The sequence below is a fragment of the Durio zibethinus genome, chromosome 6 (assembly GCF_047325235.1).
Source record: "Durio zibethinus cultivar Kanyao isolate XHJ-2024 chromosome 6, ASM4732523v1, whole genome shotgun sequence".
NCBI lineage: Eukaryota > Viridiplantae > Streptophyta > Magnoliopsida > Malvales > Malvaceae > Durio > Durio zibethinus.
In genome coordinates, this window is record NC_143167.1 from 26,134,732 (window position 1) to 26,155,993 (window position 21,262).

Below are 21,262 nucleotides of genomic sequence, written 5' to 3' on the forward strand. Positions count from 1 at the left end.
GTCTGTTCAAGGAATTTTTGTTGTTAAGAAGCATTCTTATGATAAAAATTGGTACTATGTTATAGCTCATCTCATAAAAATTTTTTTGTTGTCAGAGTTTAATAAAAACATGAAAAGTTTTCTTCTTTTGTATTGAGAAAATTACGGGGTTTAAGAAATAAATAATGAGCCAGGCTTATTTGAAAAGGATAAGATGGATCTCCTGATTAACAATGAGCTTAAGGAAAGAGATATAATGAATGATTTCTTTAAAGATGAAAAATTAATAATAAATGATAACGAGTTGACCTCTCCTAAAGGAAATCAAATACTTAGGGTAATTTTCTCATTAATTTTCTTCTATAAGTATTTTTATACTTATATTTTTTAACTTTGATATTGATTTTTTGTTTTAGCTGCAGATATGACTGGTTGGAGGTTAGTAGGCTTTGATATGGCTAAATTTGTCTAGCCTTCTAGAGAAAAAGGAAAATGGTAAAGCTCTTACTCAGCTCGATGGTACTTTTCGAGATATCAAAATTATAGGTTTACCACCTCCTTAGCTCGGTTAGGTAAAAGGAAAGAGTTTTACGACAATGCAGAAATTAAAACAAAAAGTTATAACTCATAAGCCTTGGTAGAATCTCCATTACCATGAAGTTCAACTCCTTGGAGAATGCCTATAAAGATCCCAAAGTGGTGAAGAAGATTGCTTAGGCCACCATGTCCAAGAAAGGTTTATCCTAAATAAATCTTTTATTTTTTTTTTTAAATTATTCATAGATTATGATCTTTAAGTTCGATTTTTGTCCATGTAATTTTTAATCGACTTTTTCAATATATACCTCAAAATATGAGATAAGCCTTATTATATTTTTACAGGGCTTTTACTCATTTTTTTCAAGACCAAGCAAGACAAAAAATTATGCCAAAGAGTTCAACTCCTTTACTGAGGTTGTCAAAATGCTCAAGCTCTTCAACGTTGAGTATAAAAAAATGAATGACGACCTCGACAAGAAGGTTGAGAACCTGAATTAGAGGCTTGAGGACACATCAATCTAGAAAGCCATAGCTGAGTCTCTGTAGTAGCAATCTGACATCGAGCTGAATGAGACCTTAGTCGAGGGAGAGCGCTTGGAGAATGAACTTCAAGCTTCTAAGGAAGTCAAGCGGCGAGTGGTCGAAACTTCCTTCAATCCGATGATTTCTACAATGTGTAGGTGGACTTTGCTCGAGATCAAGTGTTTGAATTCTTTAATTTAGCGTTGAAGGAGGTGAAGTGTATTTATGCTGACTTTAATGTGTCAATGATTAACACTTGAGTTGGAGTCATTTAAGTTATAATATCAATTCAATTAACGATTTTAATAATAATATGGATTTAATATAGATTAACGACTTAAAAGTTAGAATTGAAGATAATAAAAATAAAACGTTGAAATTGATTTTTTTTTTAATTGAAAAATAACAAACACCACTTAACCAATACAAGCTTGAAATCTAGCTAAATTATTTGGATCTTCTTGAATTTACTTGATTAAACCTTCAAGAGGAGCAAAAATTTTAGAAACACCAAGGTTATCAGAATGGGCTCAACATGCCAAGAAATCTTTTTAACACTGTCAATCTCTGCTTATCAAATGTTTACAATATGCTAACACATGAAATAAAAGTTTTTTCTGGTCCACAGATCGCATCATCATCTGCCATGATTCGGACTCAAAAATAACATATTTAAGACAACTAGACAATGTTTGAAGGTCACAAAAAATTCTTCAACACATGTATTCCTAAAACTTCAAGTAGACTAACAAACAAAATTAAAACATGTAACAGCCGTAATGTTATGCTTGCTCAAATTAGAAATGAGTCAGTCCTTGGGAGGAAGTGAGCAAAATTGGTTCAAATGTCCTGCTTGGTAGGTGTAAAATATTATTGGCCCCTGAAAATTTGTTTTATCCGAGTAGTAACATGGACTTTAAAAGAATATTTTATTGGAAATAATCGGAATTTAAATCATCTAATGCAATCTAATCCAAGCCCGACCCTCAATTTAAAAGAAAAGCGCTCTCCATTGCCCCTCTGTCTAAATTTACAATCCTCCTCATAAACCCCTTAAAACCTTGAAATAATGGCCATTTCAGCACCCCAAAACCCTTCTCAAGTTCATAGATTCCCACAGTTCAAGTACATCGACGCCGTCCGTTGGCTCCCACCGGTTTCCGCTTTCGACAGATTCGCAGCGATCGCCTTTTTCGACAGCGATTCCAACTCTCCCTCCATCGAAATCCACTGTGTAAACTCAAACCTACAAAGCTCGTTTCCAACCTTAACCTCTCAATCCTCATGGGCCCCACCTTCCCGCATTTCGTCCCTCAAAACCGCCCACTCCACCCCTCAACCCGTCATCGCTGCCGCCACTTTCTCGGGTTCCCTTCACATCTTGGCCTCCGATTTAATCAACGGAGGGATGATCGAATCCGGGGGGACACTTTCGGAGTTGGGGTTTCATTCTGGGCCTGTGGCGGCAGTGGATTTGAGGGAGGGTGGGACTGAATGCGTGAGTGTTGGGGAGGATGGGAGGATTAATTTGGTAAGTTTTGTTGGGGATTCTTCGAACCTGAGTTACCGGAGAATTTTCGACGCGAATGGGCTAGTGGGTTATACGGCGGTTAAATGGGCATCGCCGAGTGAGTTTGTGACTGGTGGGTATGGGTTTGGATTACAATGGTGGGATCAGAGGAGGCCCGGTGGACCAGTTTCGCAGTTTAAGGGGAACTGGTGAGTGAATTTGTGTGGTTTTATTCTGGAAAAGAAAATATGTAGTTGAATGTAATCTGTAGAGCTCACAGTTATCTTAACTAATTTTGATTTGTTTTTATGACATGTTATGTGATTAGCCAATTTTCATCAAAGTGTTGATAAAAGTAAAATAGACACTCTTCACCATGGAGGTTAATTTGGCAAACTCCAACGTTACTTGTGCTGTTATCTTGTTATTTTTAATTGCTTGGTAAGTCGCATGTTAATGGGCTTTCATGAGTTTTGAAATGTTTATCATGTGTACTACATTTGTTACCATTGTTCATCAGTTTATATTGATGCTCTTAAGGATGGTTAGTATAATTTTAGCCCATGATGTAAACTGAGAAGATTTATCAAAAACATTTTGCAATAATAAAAAGTAATTGACTAACTGGAGTTTGAAATAATAGGTTACTAGAGCATATTTTATTATTAGTTATCAAGATAGGAGCACATGAAGACAGGTTTCATATCTGTTTATCAGACTGCAACATATTCTTGGTGTCATGGTGTGTGGTTATGAGTTGGGGTATTAATAATTTCCCTATGAAGACGGCTACTATATTATATTAATATGGCCTATAAATGGGTATCGCTAAATTATCACCATGTCAATGCTGCTGATGTTGTGGTATTCATGTCACTGCCTTCACCATAATATAACCCTGTTTTAGCTTTTGGTGGCCATCCTACTTCAGCACGGTTAACCTCTTCCACAGTCTTTCCAACAAGGCAGCTTTATATTGTCATCCTATGTTACTCAGAGTTAGGGGTGATTGTCAAATATGGGTGTGTCCTATACGGCTACATTCAATTTTTTCTAATTAAGTTTCTCCATATATTTGGAGGGTCAGACCTCCATAACCTTGTTTGTTGGATATGTGTCGGACACAAGTATTTTCAAGGACAATAAAAATGCGGAGCAACATTGGTTTCACTTCACCTTCGGTATCACCTCATCTCCAATATAGATAATGTGCAACTATAGACACACATGTAGGTGGAAACTGGTAACTCTGCAAATAATGTGAACAGAGAAAAAAAGTAATAATTAAAAAAAAGAGCAAAAGCAGTCATGTATGTGAAGGGTTCCTCCCTGTTGGCAATTGGCTTCTGATTTGATGATAGAAAAATTCTTGGTCTTCAATTATTGTTGATAACTTCAAAACCAGTAAATTAAACAGATTTTCTCTTGGCACTTCAGTTCTATAGGATTGGTTTGACAGCATCTTTTCAAACCTTTAAAAGCGGAAAACTGTTTGTGTCACTTCTGTACTTTTGAGCATCTGCATTACTTTTGTTCTTTTGAGTATCTATGCATCTTAAGAAGAATATATAGATGGTTTATTAACTCTGATTGTGCTGATTAGAACTTATAGATTAAACACATACCTTATCATATCAAATGATGCTATTCTAATCCCCTTTTTAATGGTCATCTTGCAGGTGTCAAGGAAAAACATCTGGAATTGTACACTCAATTGATATTCATCCATCACGGAAACACACTTGTCTGGTAAGATTGCTGCTACTTTGTTGTTATTATACTCTTCCCTTTCAGTGATACCACAATGCTGGTATCAGTAAAATATTTTTGGTTTCTTTTTCTTTTTCTTCTCTTTTGGTGAAACGGCTACAAATTATATGAGATCAACTAACTGTTCTTTTTCCTTATCTTCAAAAATAGGGAAAAAAATATGAGAGAAAACAGCCTCTATCTTTCACTCTTTTTTATTTTGTAAAATTTTTAATTTGCTCTGGTAGTTTTTTTTTTTTCATTTTTCTATTGTAAAAAATCATAAACTAAAAAATGAAAAAGTTGAAGAAGGGATAGAAAAGTATCGTCTATCTTTCTGCCTCTTTCTTATTTTCTAAATGCTTTGTTAATTTAATCTAGTGGTTTTCCAGTTTCTCTACTTTCTTTGTTAATATTCTTGCGAGTAGAAGTTGCATAAATTTTATGAATGAAGTTGAAGAGAAATTATAAACATAGTCCAGCCTTCCTACGGTGATGAGTTTAAATGATAGCTAGAGTTAATGCTAGCTCGTGCTAGGTTGTTCTGTACCATCAAGTAATTGGTGGAATAATTTTATGCTGATGGCTGCTGGCTTAAGTAGTTGAGAGTTAAACATTCTTTTTTACCATAATAATGGATTTAGACCAACTTTTTAACGTAAAATGATTCTTGAATTTGTGTTACTTGCATTGAATTCCGTGCATGCAATTGAAATCAGTTTTTGGCTACTTAGTTATTCAGATCACAACATTTTAATTATTTCATATGTATCTAAGCCATAGGAAAAGCTTAATGTAGCAATTTTCTAGGATGCCATTGTTAATTCATTCCGTGGCTTAAGTGTATTACCTTATCATAACTTTTTCTTCACAAAAGATTTAAATCTGATGAGTTTAATTGCATTAAAACCTTGTTGGAAAAAGCTTTAAGAGCCTGTATTTTTGTCAAATTGAAATTGTTGTTTATTGATTCTTTGATGGCTATTCCACTTCCGTGCTATCCTGCTCTTCAATCTAAGGTTTTAACAATTTCTATTTGCTTGAGATCTTTTGCTGATTTTCAGTTTTCCTAGTATTTCATAGGCAGGAGGCTCTTCAGGCACTGTATTTGCTTGGGATCTTAGAGCACAACAACAGCCTATTGTTCTTGCTGGTGCTGGGACAGGTGAGGCTGCAATGTCTTTGTTATCTGAAAGTGAGGTTTGGGAAGTTCAGTATGATCGCTACACAAGGTCTTCAAACATTAGCAACATCTCTTCCACACGGATTCTACCTGTTATGATCTGCTCAGAAGATGGGATCCTCGCTGTTGTTGAACAAGGTAAGCAGTTCTTTAAGCAACTATTACTGAATTGTCTTTTGTATTTCGGGCAGACCAATGGGTAAGGATGAGACTTACATCAATTTCTATTTTGGATCAATTTGATGAAAGCTTTATTTTATAATTTTCTTTCAAGTAAAAGATCCCATGACTAACATGTATAATATTCTACTAACTGCATAGGTGAAGAACCCATTGAGCTGTTAGCCGACCCCTGTGCAATTAACAGCTTTGACATTAATCAGCAGAACCCCTCGGTAAATAGAAATTTTACTCTCTCACTGGGTTTTTACTCTAAAAGGCATAATAAGTGGATTCCTTACAGTTAAAATGCAATACCATGCAGGATGTTATATGTAGCTTGGAATGGGAATCTATAGCCATCTTGACAAGGTCGTGATATCAACAGTAAGAGACACAACTTAAGCTTAGAAGTCGGCTTCGCCTTCTGTGAGTAGTAACTTTTGAGGATATTGAGCGCCTTTGTGGAAATAGAACAATTAATTTATAAAAGTACGAATGTTCGGGAAAACATATAAACCCAGAAAATGGAATGATTTGTTGTGTGCAAGTTTTTGTTGTGCAATATAACCATGCAACAAGCCATACAAGAGAGGGCGACATTGATTGAACATCAATTGTCTTAATAGAGGTGTAATAAAGGAAGAAATCTGAATAGCCCATCTAATTACCTCGACTTTTGACTGATGAGATTCAGGGAGAAGTTGAAGAAAAGTGAGTTTTCACACATGGTAATAATAAATAATATGAAAAAGATTTCGTTTCCGTTGAAGAGTAAGAAAGGGTTTTTGTGTTCATTCTAGGAGAAGAAAAGTCAGGGCTGCAAGTTGAGTTATTTTCTTTTTCAATTAATAGAAAATTTTCCTTTCTTTTCTTTTATCTTTGAACTTTTTGTTTTAGTTTCTAAATTTTAGTTGTAAACCTAAATTAAAAATTAAAATATAAAGACGGCATAATTTTTCTAATTAATATGTAAAAAAATAAAAAAAATTACGGCCACGAACTCCAATGTTCCGCTGCTCCATGACATTCCACGTCCCGGACGCAGGGGACGGTGTGTTTGTCCTATCCAAATCCATTTCCTCCCACGAGCATAACGTTCGCTATAACAAAACAACAATTCATCAATGGCTTCTTCTATGAATTTGACAACCAAGTCTTTCAATTTACCCTTTTGCCATTCTTAATCGTCCTCCTACGCTCCATTTTCTCGTGGCCCGTCCAACTCTCCCAATTCAACAAGCTGGGCAAAGCCTTGAAACTCATCAGTTCCACCCAAAGCATTTCTGGGTTCCCTTTATTTGCTTCCCATAAGCTCTCCACCATCACCCCTGCCCCCCAAAGACTCCAATCTCTCACTGTCTTTGCTGCTAAAGGCTACAAAATGAAAACCCACAAGGTTCTTCTCTCTTTCTTCTCTTTGGTTCCTTGGACTACGCAGGAAATATTCAAATTTTGAATCATTAGTTTTGTGTTGTTATGTCAAACAATATGTGAATTTGGTTGCTATATTAAGATAAACTTGGTCCAGAAGATTCCTACTTTTTTAGATGTAGTTTTATAATTCAGAAAAGTTAGAAATTAAACGAGCAAATTCGGTTCTTTGCATCTATTCATCCAAAAAAGTTGAAAACTTTTCTTGGCAATAAAAATGAACAGCTTAAAAGTCGGCAAGTTTAGTCACTTTTTATGCCTTATGAGTCTTCTTTTCTAATGGATTTCATGTTGTCATCTTGTTTAGTAGGCTTCTGCAAAGCGATTTCGGGTGACAGGAAGAGGGAAAATAGTTAGGAGGAGAGCTGGGAAGCAGCATTTGTTGGCCAAGAAGAACACCAAGCGTAAATTGCGTCTCTCCAAAATGGTTTTTTTTTTTTTCTTACACCACAGTTTTCCTTATCTTGTGCTTTGCTCTTATTGAATATTTGAGCTTTTAGGTAGTCTAAAAAAGTGGGTACTAATTGCTTCAAATTCATGCTGCCTTTGGTTCTAAGTTAGGAGGCGTGTTTTGAAAATCATAACCTTAATTTTGGTGGATCCTCCCCTTCTGCTGCACCGCTTCTTTCCCCCCACATGAGTAGGAATTTAGTCTCGCTATTCAGTCTTTTGGCTCTAATGCAGTTTCCCAAGTTGAGTTGGGACTGTTAGATGAACTGTTCTTTGGCATTTCAATATTTTCAATCACACAGTCTAGAAACCACCTTTTTTCATTTCAAGTTATGCAGAGAAAAAAGAATCCTGAAGGAGCAGCTGTATTGTTGCCTTTATATTGTGACATGTTTTCTCATTTTGGATCATTGTGAAGAGGGGAATTGGAACTTAATTTAGGCTATTTGTGATCCGTAGTATATGGGTACATTTTATATATTGTACTGACAAAGGATTGGGTGGAATCATCTATTTTAGTTTCTTTTAGAGTTAAATAAGGAACCTATGGTCTTACTGGGATATAGCAAAATCATCCTGGGTTTAAGAGGTTTTGACGGGTGGAATCATGGTTATTTTTTGTCACTCATTGTTTGATGAGTTTGTTGCAATGGCATGAAGATTGGCTCTTTTGTTTTTCTGATTAGTTGACTGTGTGAGAAAGTTCCATATTGACTTTAAGAAATGAGCAAACGGTATTTAAAAGTAACTTGCACCACGACCAATGAAATGTTTTGCTTAAATACTCTGTTGATAACATGATTCCCTGTTTCTTCATAGGAACTCATCTATTATAAGTTGAATATCCTCTTTATTTATTACTGTATTTCAAGGTGAAATCCTAGTTTTTGTTGTTACCCTTTGTTTGGTGAGTGTGGTTGATGACAGACAGATTTGCACTTTTGTCTTTCTGATAAGTTGACAGTGTGAGAAAGCTCCATGTTAAACCTAAAGGGCTAGGGTATTCAAAAACTTAAATTTATTGTTAGTAACCTGCATCATGTTCATAACCAATCTAATGCTTTTGTCTAAATGCCCAATTAATTGCTTGAACACGATTGGTTGTGCCTTCACTGGAACTCAGTTACAAATATCTATGCTGGATATTGGGACATATTGTAAATTGAATGTCTTTCTTTCTTCCTTTTCCTTCTGCCTAAAATTAAGGCATAACCATATTTAGTACAATACTAAGCATATGCATAAAATCAGGTCATGGAGAAATTTACTGAAATAGTTTTTGATCCATTGTGAGAATTTACTCATAAACTGCACTTAAACCAAGAAGCTCACTTCAAACGTGCAGTTTAACATCATGGACTTACATATGTACTGTTTAGTGTCCATGCTTCAAGACGCCTTGGTACATATGAGAAATTGATCCATTACACTGTCTGGTTTAAACAGATTGTTTGAGTTGCTTAGATAATTTGAAATGAATCACCTTTTGTTTAATGTATAAGTTTAAATCTTAGGTCTCTATTTCAGTATAAAACTTGTTTTTATAGTGTATTTGTGTCAATTTCTGTCTGCAGCATGCAGTTAGCCGGAGTGACTATGACAATGTGATCGGTGCCTTGTGGTATCTCAAAGTGAATAGAAATGCCAAGTAAAGAGTGTCTTCAAGCGTCATGTGAGAACTTATGTTGTTTTCTTGTAATTTCTCAAAATTATGTTAGAAATAATGTGTTTATTGTTTTAACCTCCGATGCATTTAGTGGCCATTGATCAATTGTAAGTTGAAATCTATTTTTTTCAAACATATTGGCACCTATTTGATTCCAGTTTATGGCGTAACGCATAACATTATATGCATCGAATGCCTATGCCTTGGATGTTGGATGCTTTGGGGTCCAAAAAAAGGCTTAGACCACATAAAGTGGCCTAAGAATCCTCAATCATGTTAGTCAAAACATAGTTCATCAGATCTCCTGTATTTGCTTTATCCTTGCCTGATCTGAGGATAATGACCTACAGTCATGTATATGAAGTCTACCATTTCATTGATATTTTACTTTAACTGCAATTGGTTTTGCGACTCAATTTTGGTGAATACAAAGAAAGGGCAGATGTTTGACAAAACCGTATCTAAAAATCGAGTGGCTGTGCAGGGTGGGGTGTTTTAAGGACAGGAAAAAAGAACTGCAGCATTTCTTTACTTTCACGTTCTCTGGCAGAAACTCATTCACTAGAGCAATGCCATTTGGAATGGGAGTTATACCATATGAGTGTATGTTCTCTTAGTAATAGCAGTTGACCACCGTAATCTTGTTGCTGCAGATTTCCACCTTTCCTTAATGAACCCCATTCTCTTTTTTTAACAGCCTTAGGATAAAAAAATGAAGTTGAAGACGCCGAATTTCTAACTTCTGATCTGTTTGACGTCATTTTTTAAGAGTGATTTTGGGTTCTAATCAATCCTATTCTGTTATTAACTTCTTTGTTAATTGTTAGGCCCATCAAATCTTAAGGTTGAGAACATGTCATTGTCATGTTGCTGTTTTGTAGCCTGTAGGGTTGTGCAGTTCACAAGCTTCACACCCATCAAAACATTCAAATCCAACTTCGACGCCACAGTAAAACAGACTTGCCTACCTTTCCAAAAAGGATGCCAAGAGTTCCGAATGGTGGTAAGTTCAATTATTTTGTTTGTGGTTCCAATATCCTAGTCATCCATTAATACTCACCTTGTCTCGTCATCATGTTCAAGGTATCATTCCAAAAAGTATAACTTCAAAGAAAAGTCATGAATTTATTTGAGGTACATTAGAAATTAACTAAAAAAAATATGAACACAAAAAATTATATTCTAATCTCATAATTACTGTATGCATTTGACTTTCTAAATTAAAAGTTTTTAGGTTTGATTTTTTTTTATAGATCATTATTAATTAAAATTTTAAACTGTGAATGAAATAGTTTTCAAATGTCTATTTGTTAAATTTTAATTTAATTAAATATTTAAAATAATTAAGATCAAAATTTAAAAAAAAAAATTGATCATAGAAAGTCAAATTAGAACAATATTTATTTAAAAAAAAATTGGTAAGACATTTCGTTGTTTATAACACAAAACAAAGATATGTTTCCTATCACAAAACTTTGAAATCTTAAAGTCTGATTGTTTGGAATTTTTACTTTGTATTTTTTTTTATTTGTTCTTTATTTTTAATTTATTTTTATTTTATATCAAAAAACAAAAAGTAAAACGTAAATCAAATGTAGCCTAAAAAATTCTTTTTTCAAAGGACTAAAACAAAAGGAAATGAAAGCAAATAAGGGTAATATCCAAATAAATATTCAAATTTCATTTAAAATTTAAAATAGAAATAATGCCCAAATATGATTGGATTTCTGACCTAGCGTTCGATTAGGCGAGTAAACCATCCACTTTACCTAAATGTTTGTGTGCTTGTCCTTCACCTTTTGATTTAGTAACTAAAATGTTTTATGAAAATATAAAGATTTTGGTTTTGAACCTTTTTTTTTTTTAATTTTCTTCTTATAAGGTTTATATATTTTTTGTTAAAAAAAAAATGTGTGCTTAATATCTCAGACTAATTAATTCAATTAAATTTAAGTTACTGATAAATTAATTTTATCAAAGTATCTTTAACTAATTTAGGAAATCAAACTTAGTCCAATTAAATTATTTAAAATGAATTTTTTTCACTTATTATGAACCAATAAAGTGTTATAATTATGATTATATCAATTAAGATTCCATAATAATTTTCTAAAAATCATAAACATAAAATTATTATTTTAATAGGATCAGGTAAATTGGTAATTAATGATTTAAAGACCATAAGGAGTAGATGTGATAGAAAACTAGTTCAGGAAAATGTGAATCTAAAAAATCATTTAAATTCGAATAAATAAACTAAATATAATATTATTTAAATTTAAAACAATTCAATGTTAAAATAATTTGAACAATTAAAACTTAATATTAAAAATGTAAAATTTAATTATTAATTTCATTTTAATCGAACTCAAACCCAATTTAATCGAGATAACTTGATTCAAAATCAATCTAAACTCAAAAAAACAGTACGATCGATACCAAACGTCGCTCGAGTCGAACCTAACGTACGCATTTGTCGTCTTTGGTTTGGAATGGTCGTTTTCGGCGGCAAGACTACGTTGGCGTGTTAAATGTGCTAAATGTCGAAAGACCGCCACGTAGTGTGGAAAAAGCCAAGCCGGCCTTAAATTGTGCATCAGAAATCGGATCCAAAGTTAGAGACGTCTACATTCGTGCCCCATTGCCAACATGTGTCTTGTCCTTCCTTGCAACTTTTGTTTTTCTAAATCAATGTCGTTTGAATCGAGGATATTTCTCTCTAATCTTAATTAATTATAGAAAGATAATATATTTTTTAATATCAATTTCACCACCTTTTTCATATGGATTATTCTAATGATTATCAATGATTATGTGGTTTATTGATGAAAATTATTTAATTTTAAACATATCTTCATTAACTTTTAAGTTTAATTTCGACTCAAATCACTCATTTGTTTTCCTTACAAATGTATTTTTTAAGATTTTCATTAAAAATGTTTTTTTTTGTAATTTTAAAATTTAGAAATATCCCTTAATTATACACTTTTAATTATATCAAAAAGTTTATGGAAAACAAAAAAAAATGATCCTATAATTTTCTAAATTTTTTAAGTGACATTTTAATAGATTTGAACAAAATAAAACTTTTAAATTACGCATTAAAATTTTATAATTTATAATTTATTAAATTCATATAATTTGCAAGTAATTTATGATTCGAATCAATTATCAACTCTTTCCACTATTAGTAATAGTTTTTTTTTCATCAAAATTATTTTAATTTATTTATTAACTATATGCCAATTTACATAATAATATACCACAATCTTAAATTGAATAAAAGTGACCAATATAAATTTTGATATACATAAGTTCCGACCATATATAAAATAAAACAACAATAAAAAATAAGTTTCGAAATTTCAAATTTAAAATAAAATTTAAATTTAATTATTTAAAAAATCTTTTTATGAGATAAACTAGTTAAAATATCTAAATACACGCCTACAAGAGGTATAAAAACATGAATAGTAGTATCCCATCTTGTTCATCAAATAAAAGTAATTTTTCTTAATGAGTGTTATTATGTGAAGAATATTTTTTAATGTATTAAAACTATTGCATTAATTATTAATTGTTATATTTAATACAGAAATATTATAAATGATATTAATTAATTTTAAAACTATAATTAAAATACTATTTAACAATTTTTTTATTTTATCTTTAAACATTTGATTTAATAATTCAAGAATACCTTGTTTAAAAGCCCATCAAATCCCTCTATCTGACCATCCCAATTTATTATATATTAAAAAAATAAATTAATTTATGTTAAAGCAATATTTTTGTTATTAATTTTATAAATTTTAATAAATAACAATAAATAAAAAATAATTTCATTCATTAAATTTATTAAAATTAATAATTTAAAAATAAAAAATAAAAAATTTAAGATAATGTAAGTTGATCCTATCTCAAAAAAGTACTCGTAATACCCTTTCTGTCCTCGCCATCCAATAACAGTGCACGTGTAAGCTTTAAAAACCATAAGCAAGAAGCTACGGCCAGATCTATCGCCACGTGTCAGACATACAAACCATCGCCGTCATTTAAAAAAAAGCCTAACTCTCCTGGGCCCCATATATTATCCATTAATTGTTTACGTGTCTGCCAGCACGCGCTGATCTTTTCTCACCGAATACCCAAACTAACCTCACTACAACCCTAATAATTCTTCAACTCAAGGATATTAAAGTAATCTCGCGACTTTATCGCCAGTGTTATGGCCCCAATAACGCTGGATCTCGCACGTGCTCGCCGTCAAAAAAGATCCTCTCTTGCCCTTTCTCTTCTTTTTAACACCATTAATTATATTTCCCAAAGTAATATTTTCTAGGGTTTTCAGAATCTCCGAAATTTGCTCGCTTTCCATCAATTTTGAGAGAGAAAAATTAAAATTAGATTTTTCCGCAATTTTTGGGGTTGGAATTGGGAAAGTTGGGATTTCGCTTGGATTGGATGGTGCAGTTGATGAGATCGGGAAATCTTAGGCCGGAGCTTCAGACGACGGCGTGCCTTGACAAACCGCCGGTGAAATTGGAGATCGTCGAGGATTCGTTAGAGGAAGAACATGGCCCTCTTAGTAAACGATCAAAACCTTCTCCAAATATTCAACATGTAATTTCTTTTTCACTTTTATTTCCCTTTTTTTTTAAATGAAATGAAAATTTACCTATTTTTGAGAGATCTCAACTATATGGAAAAAAAAAAAAAAAAAAAAAGGCCTTTATATTGGAGGTTTTAAATTTTAAAGGTGTTGTTTCTGGATATTTGCAAGGTTGTTTTGCTGTATTTTGACGATGATGATGATTCTTTTTTTCAGTGGAACTCCCATGATAATGCTTTCTCGATCCCGCCATCGCAATACAATCCGTTGGATGAGCCGAGCCCCCTTGGTTTGAGGCTAAGAAAGAGTCCTTCCCTGTTGGATTTGATCCAAATGCGCCTCTCTCAACCCCAAAGCAGTGGCTCAGCTGCCCAAGATGAAGACTTGAGCTCTGGAGTCAAAAAGGAGGCTAAAGCTGCTGCTGCTACGGATAAACTTAAAGCCTCAAATTTTCCAGCTTCCATTCTTCAGATCGGCAACTGGGAGGTGCTTTTTAATGAGTTTTATTTAATTGTTTTAAAAAATGCTTTTATTTTGGGGTTCAAGTAGCTAAAGAATTGTTCACTTGGTGATTTGCAGTATAAGTCGAGGTATGAAGGTGATTTAGTGGCCAAGTGTTATTTTGCGAAGCATAAGCTTGTTTGGGAGATTTTGGAAGGTGGGCTTAAGAGTAAGATTGAAATACAGTGGTCGGATATTATGGCTTTTAAGGCAAATTGTCCTGATAATGGACCAGGGACTTTGAATGTTGTGGTAAACTTTGTAATTTTTCATGTGATCTTCTTCTCTCTCTCTGTCTCTCTCTCCATGCAATGATTATGTATGACTTTGGTTGTTTCTTTTATGATGTAGCTTGCAAGACCGCCCCTTTTCTTCCGGGAGACTAATCCGCAGCCTAGAAAACACACCTTATGGCAGGCAACTTCTGATTTTACTGACGGTCAAGCTAGCATACATAGGTAAAAGTAATATGAATCTAATTCTTATTTGTGGAAATACAAGCTGAAAATTGCTACCTTGTCTGACTTGTTTGCATGTGGTTATGCAGCTAATATGCTCATGGAAAAATTTTCTTGTGGCTTTGCAGGCAACATTTTCTGCAGTGTCCTCAAGGATTGTTAAACAAACATTTTGAAAAGCTCATCCAGTGTGACATGCGTTTGAACTGTTTAAGCAGACAGCCAGAGATAATTTTGGATTCACCATACTTCGAATCACGCTCTTCAGTGTTTGAGGGTCCTGATGAACTGAAAAGGCATGATTTTGGCCAGGGGGAGACTTGTAACGGATCTACTAGCTCTGGCTTCCAGAATATAGCACCACCAGCTGCAGCTCAGTCTTCGTCCTTGGAGATTGAAAAAGGGGATTCTGCTGGTATAACCTCAGAACATATGTCCAGGGAAGCTCCGTCCCCCAGTTCAGGTACAAACAGGACATTGGGGTTTTTTTTTTTTTTTAATGTGCGGATGGATAAAGTTTCTAAGTCATATAGTCATTTTACATTCTCTTTTATTTACTCTTTTGAAGTCCGATTACATTCTCTTTTGTTTTCTCTTTTGAAGTCTGATGCCTAATATGGTGTAGTGTGTGATCTCTTAGGAATTTTAATTCATTTGATCTGAACCATGCTTTTTAATTGTTGATAATGATGTTACAGAGGCTTGAAGTTATAAATCTTTTTGCTAATGGTGGTGAGTGCTGATATAGGCTGCAGTGTTAATAACACAGTATCCTATTGTTAATTTCTATATATGCCTTATTCAGCATATACATGCTATTTGATTTGTTCAGTATCTGATGGATTTAGCATGTGCATTGATACTGTTCCTTTTTACCTGGGCTTTGACTTATAGCTGAGTAGAAAGATGTTTTCTCCTGTTTGAATTAATATTATCTAAACTATTTGTAAATATTGCATTCTTACTTTCTTTTCTTTGTTCTTCTCTAATTAATTTCTCATTTCACATTAGTGATGGACTCTCGTGCCATTGAAGGAAGTGGAGTTTGTGAAGCAGTGGATTCAAAGGGGCCAAGGAATTGGGACCAGATTAAAGTTCCTGGACTTCACCCGTCTATGTCCATGAGTGATCTCATGAACCATATTGGACACCATCTTTCGGAGCAGATGACCTCTGGAAATCCATCCGCTGAAATTAGGGCAGACTGCCAGGAAATGCTGGAGGAGATTGCACGCTACCTTCTCAGTGACACTCAATTTACAACAGCCTCTGATGAGAAATCTCTAATGTCAAGGGTTAATTCTCTCTGTTGTCTTCTGCAAAAGGACACTACGGCAGGCACAGACTCACAGGCTAATGGGGAAAATTATGAAGGAGCTGATGATGGAAAAGATGTTCAGCTAAACAAAACTCATGAGTCTGGGTTTAATATTATAGCTAATGGTGATGTGAAGGCTTTTGAAGGGGATACAAAGGAAGTCTCTGGTAGCAAGCACGCTCCAGGCATGTCAAGAAAAGACTCGTTTGGTGAGTTGCTTCATCTTCCCCGACTTGCATCTCTCCCAAAGTTCTTGTTTGACATTTCAGAAGAAGATGGAGAGAGTCAAGCTAGATAAGATAGTTTTCTTGTTTGTCGGCTATTTGAAAATGATAAATATAAAGTGAATTTCCCAATCTCCCTCATATTGGTTGGAAATGTGATGTGGTTGTTATTAATATCAAATGTATGTGGAGGGATGCTTGGACAATGGGATTTATTGGGATTCGGAAAATTCTTTTGATGAAGAATTCCATTAAAGTCCATGTAAAAATCTTAGGTGTTGTAGTAAAATTGTTTGATGTTAATATCTCAATCTGATTGTTGGTCCTATCCCAGTAAAGGTAGTGATTTTTCATTTACTGAATTGTTTTTTCATTGGGTTAAAAAGGAGATAATATATCACCTTAGTTTGTGTATTTACATGAGTTATGTATTTAATGATAGTGGTAAGACTTGCTTTTCGTAGAGAGCTGTTGGAAAACATTCTGGCCATCTGACTCTGCTCTGTTGGGAAAAATGTAAAAGGAAAGGTAGAAAAGAAAAACTTGTGCGAGGGATCTAGTTACTTCAACTACGGAGATTGCAGTGATATGCTACAACGTAGTTTAAGCATTGTTAGCATTACAAACTTGTTTTTGGAGTCAGAGCTGAGCGGGTAACAACTAACATGTAGTTTTCTCATTGTATAAACAAATTCATGATTCAGGGAGTTCAAGCAGTTCCATTCGCCATTTTATTTGCCCTCATTTTCCTTTGATTGCCAAGATTTTGAGAGAATGAATAAAATAAACCCCAAGACATTTGCACGTAACTACGAGTTGCTGAGGATCTCTGGACTGCTTTTACAGGACGTGACACTGACATGTTGGGAAAAGGCATTATTGAAGAAAAGTCAAGCTCCGGAAGCATCTTCCGATCATGACGGGGAGGGGAATAATGCTAGTGGGAACTTAACGCTGATGTACAGAGGAAAGTGAGCGAGCTTCCCTTCCAATTTGTCATTGAAAACAAAAAGCCTAGTAACCTTTTCGTCCATGGTCTTATTGAAATTCCTATTCTTAAAATGCAAGGGATAAAATAAAAGTAAAGAGGAAAGAGAAGACAAAGGGAATTTGTGATAGGAATTAGGATGAGTCAAACATATATCCATTTGATAAACTGTCCGAAAAGTAAGCTCAGTAATCCTTGCGAGGACACAATATTTGTTCATGAAGTCTATGAAAGTTTGATTTTCTATTCCATGCTCATTATTACATTTGCATAAAATTCATGGTTGAGGAAGTTGAAATGGTTGACATTTGCGGTTTGGTTTCCTTTCTCCTTTCCTACTCTAGTAAACAGCAAAAGAATGTAGGAGTACAAAAAATGAGGAGAAGATTTTATGAGAATGAAGCAATACAGAGGGTTTAAGATAAAATACTGGCACATATTATGCAAGGAGGATCTCTAGACTTCTCTTCGGATGTGGCGAACATTAGGCACAGACTATGAAAAACATGACCACATGAAAGAACAGCATTCTCTGCAGGTTTAAGATGCTCTAGATCTGGATCATATTTGGGTTCATTTGCAAGATCACCATCACATAAGAGACAGCTCCTGTCAAGTGGCACAATGCGCTCATCAAAACCTGCAAAATTGGAAGCAAATTGTTATGATAAAGATTAATTTTTCTCTTTTTCGTATCTCCTTTTTGGGGTCATTCTAAATAAACAATGTAAATTAGTTAATTTTTACAGGATACATTAAGCTGTCTCTCCATGTAATTAACTCTGCTGGCCTTTACTTTTCACATCTTTTAACATACTAGGCCGCAAGTTTCTTCCCTCTCCCCTATATTTTTGGTATGACTTATAGTGAAACTGAGACGTCCAATTGTTCCTAGGTATTTCCCATATAAGTTCTGTCAATCTAAACAATCTGTCATATATCTCAGTTATCTGTTTTTAGCTCTATTTCTAAAAATGCTACTTTTGAGCAGAGTGGTAAGCCAAATGCCAGATATTTACATTCCACGATCTCTCCCTGGGATATTTCGGGCAAATGTGCATGCAATTTTCATGTCACAAGATCAAGTAAATTATAGGAATAAACTGAAAGCGCAATGTTCTACTCAGATTGTCATCCATAGGCGAGTGTCAGATGAATGGGAAAAGATATTAGTATCAGATAAGAGTAGAATAAACGAGAAGGATACTGTGGACATACCTTCCCACACTATATGATCTTCGCAGACATGTTGCTCTTGTCTTGGTTTGGCTGGAATTGTTTCTTTTTTGTGTGTAACCTGCTTAGAAGTCAGAGTTCTACCTGTTCCATTCTTGCCTACCAACCCAGCAGAGCCCTTGGAAGGTTGCGTTTTTTCGTTTCTTTGAGTAAATTGCTTCAATGTTGGAATTCTAGTAGTAGTTTCACTCTTCTTAACCCACACTGCAGAGTCTTTGGGAAATTGGGTCGTTTTCCTTTTCTGCACACTATGCATTGATGCCGGAATTCTACTTGTTCCGATATTCTTGACCAATCCTGCAAGATCTTTGGGAGGTTGGGCTGTTTCCTGTTTCTGCATAACATGCTTTGATGCCATAGTTCTAGTTCCAGTATTCTTGACCAACCCTGCAGGACCTTTGGGAGGTTGGGTTGTTTCCTTTTTCTGCATAACATGCTTTGATGCCAGAATTGTACTGGTTCCACCGTTCTCAACCAGATCTGTAGGACTTTTGGGAGATTGGATTGTTTCCTTTTTCTTCACAAAATGCATTGATGCCTGAATTCTACTAATTGCACTCTTTTTGGCCAATCCTGCGGGATCTCTGAGAGATTGGTTTATTCCCTTCAGTTTAAGCTGCTTTGATTCTAGAATTGTACTAGTTCCATTCCTCCTGTTCAAACTTGTGGAATCATTGGGAGGTTCTGTTGTTTGTTCTTTCTGCTTAGACGACCTAGAAACTGGAGTTGCATTAATTCCACTCTTTTTAACCAATGGGGCAGAATCTTTGTTCATCTTTATCTTATTAGATTGATGCTGTTGAGTACGACCTGTCTTACAAGAAATGTAATATATTAGCTTTAATTTCAATGAGGAAATGCCAAATTTGGTTTGTCTATGTAATCTGACATGACATGTGAGAAACCAATTCCGCCAACAGAATAACAAGTACCCCATACACAGTAGGTATGGACTGTGTATGGGGTAAATAAAATTGTTAAAATAGAGCATGATCTTACTTTTGGGGTAAAAAAAAAAAAAACATAGTAAGGAGCCAAAATTGCAAATACCTGTTCGACTTTTTACTTTAATGTGTTCTGTGGAATCTGTCAAATCTCTACTTGACGATGTAGCTCCTAAAGCAGGGTTCGAGACTTGAGAAGGTTCACCAATGCAATATGTGGCATACGGAATTCCACGAATATGATGCCAAGTCCGAGGTCCTCTACTGTGACCAGAGCTCGAAGCGCCAGCAACGCGGTTGATGCCAGGACTTGAAACGCCTGGATGGTGAGGATGGTGTGTGCTGAGGCGCTTGCCATCAATTATCTTCCTCCTGGAACCATGAAAATTATGTGTTATGAAAGTGATTTCTAGAACTCGTATGTATGAAGATTTTTGTACAGGGTAGCACTGATTTGCGTAGCCTGAATAAAGAAAATCATGCAAAGATCTTTATAGGGTAATGACGAAGGTCGAATGCCATGCCTGTTGGTATTATGCAAGAAACAGAGTCTTGGGTCTTTCCTTTGGTTAAGAAGGAGACCATCCGTTGCCGCCATTGAAAAGGAAACCCTGAAAGTGATACTACAAAAGAGAAAAGAGCACATGTAACATGTTGAAAAAGATGTTAAAAATCGAAACTAACCCAAATCTCAATCTCACAAACAAATAAAGATCTTAGAAATGCCACTGAAAGGAAAAAAGAACAAAATCATAACCTAAAGTAGGAAAAAGGAAATATGTCAATGGCAGTGTATGAGAAAAGCAAATACTTGATCAGAAAGTTATTCAAGAAAATAAGCTAATTGTTTTGTGAGGTTTTGGAGGTAGGATTTGATCTTCTATCATATAAACGCTTTGGGGTGACGTGAAGTCCCCCGCCTCTCCTTTTTTAATGTGGATTAGAAGGCTACCACAACTGCCTTTATTTTCTAGGATTTGTTTTGTTTATGAGATTTACAAAAAGCAATCTAGGTTTTTGGTATATAATTAAAGTCATTATGTTGAATATTACTAAAATTAAGAGTTCAATATCTACAAACAATGTAAAATTCTAAAAGAAAAACAATCAACTAAAGGGGTTTTATGAAATAAAATAAATAAAAGGTATATTTATTTTAACAAAATAAAAATAACGTATAAGGTGTTCTTGTATGATAAATTAAACAAAAAAATTATTAAATACTGATTTATGATATAAAATTGTTTGGCTGAAAATTAAATGTTTAATAATTTTTATTAATCTTTTATCAAAAGAAATATATAATTTTATAATTATTTTTAAAAATAATTTTAACGATAAAAACTTTTATCAATATTGAACTATTTTATCGATATTAAACTAAATTCTGATAGTATAATAAAAGTAAAAAAATATTATTATAATTAAATAATAGTTACATTTTAATAAAATTGACTTAATACATTAAGTAGCTAAAATCTACCTTGCATTTTTACCAAATTTTTATTGAAAATATTTAATTAAATATTTTTAAGTAAAAATAATTTATCAAATATATTGAAAAATTAAAATTATTAAAAATTAAAATTAAAAAATTAAAATTTTTTAATGATTTATCAAATACTCTAGACTCGCATGTAAGATAACATGTGATCAAAATCTTTATTTTTATACGGCATTAATCAGTAGTTATATTTGTCCAAAGGAAAAGAAAAATGGCAGTGGTTAGTTACACTAGAAGAACTACCCAGTTACATTTGGGTTACAAATTTTTCTATTTTTGTGAAAT

At 34.0% G+C, this 21,262-nt stretch overlaps 3 protein-coding genes and 1 pseudogene across 18 annotated transcripts; 3 read left to right on the forward strand and 1 right to left on the reverse strand.

The window, feature by feature from the left end:
• The first annotated feature begins 1,986 nt into the window (after positions 1-1,986).
• On the forward strand, positions 1,987-7,503 carry LOC111284799 (nuclear pore complex protein NUP43-like). 5 transcript variants are annotated; one of them, XR_002689587.2, is made up of 6 exons: positions 1,987-2,760; positions 4,231-4,300; positions 5,384-5,621; positions 5,805-5,878; positions 5,968-6,071; positions 7,384-7,503. XR_002689587.2 is itself a non-coding variant. In XM_022873759.2 (6 exons), exons 1-5 carry the CDS (start codon positions 2,111-2,113, stop codon positions 6,019-6,021), a joined length of 1,086 nt encoding a protein of 361 aa, XP_022729494.1. In that variant the 5' UTR covers positions 1,987-2,110; the 3' UTR covers positions 6,022-6,029; positions 7,387-7,487. The 5 variants fall into 5 exon arrangements, 3 of the variants coding, with proteins under 3 accessions (XP_022729494.1, XP_022729493.1, XP_089618522.1); XR_002689589.2 differs by having other exon boundaries at positions 7,387-7,492; XM_022873759.2 differs by having other exon boundaries at positions 5,968-6,029; positions 7,387-7,487.
• On the forward strand, positions 6,670-9,349 carry LOC111284800 (large ribosomal subunit protein bL35c pseudogene; annotated as a pseudogene). The gene is made up of 3 exons (XR_016342582.1): positions 6,670-7,041; positions 7,387-7,503; positions 9,101-9,349. The product of XR_016342582.1 is annotated as a large ribosomal subunit protein bL35c pseudogene (transcript).
• A 4,173-nt stretch (positions 9,350-13,522) lies between these two features.
• LOC111286663 (uncharacterized) lies at positions 13,523-19,975 on the forward strand. Of its 9 annotated transcripts, none has more exons than XR_016342935.1 (8): positions 13,523-13,815; positions 14,021-14,290; positions 14,384-14,557; positions 14,657-14,763; positions 14,892-15,226; positions 15,775-16,290; positions 17,152-17,276; positions 19,655-19,975. XR_016342935.1 is itself a non-coding variant. In XM_089762400.1 (7 exons), the coding sequence occupies exons 1-7, from the start codon at positions 13,657-13,659 to the stop codon at positions 19,666-19,668; spliced, it is 1,575 nt and encodes a 524-aa protein (XP_089618526.1). In that variant the 5' UTR covers positions 13,523-13,656; the 3' UTR covers positions 19,669-19,975. The 9 variants fall into 9 exon arrangements, 5 of the variants coding, with proteins under 5 accessions (XP_089618526.1, XP_089618525.1, XP_089618523.1 ...); XR_016342932.1 differs by lacking the exon at positions 19,655-19,975 and adding an exon at positions 17,638-18,258 and having other exon boundaries at positions 17,010-17,472; XR_016342933.1 differs by lacking the exon at positions 19,655-19,975 and adding an exon at positions 17,638-18,258 and having other exon boundaries at positions 17,152-17,472.
• Positions 17,505-20,467, reverse strand: LOC111286665 (uncharacterized). 3 transcript variants are annotated; one of them, XM_022876767.2, is made up of 5 exons: positions 20,285-20,467; positions 19,998-20,096; positions 19,580-19,845; positions 18,512-19,339; positions 17,505-17,933 (listed from the first exon to the last, which is right to left on the reverse strand). In XM_022876767.2, the coding sequence occupies exons 2-5, from the start codon at positions 20,069-20,071 to the stop codon at positions 17,710-17,712; spliced, it is 1,392 nt and encodes a 463-aa protein (XP_022732502.2). In that variant the 5' UTR covers positions 20,072-20,096; positions 20,285-20,467; the 3' UTR covers positions 17,505-17,709. The 3 variants fall into 3 exon arrangements, with proteins under 3 accessions (XP_022732502.2, XP_022732501.2, XP_022732500.2); XM_022876766.2 differs by having other exon boundaries at positions 20,231-20,465; XM_022876765.2 differs by having other exon boundaries at positions 19,998-20,452.
• Positions 20,468-21,262: the final 795 nt, after the last annotated feature.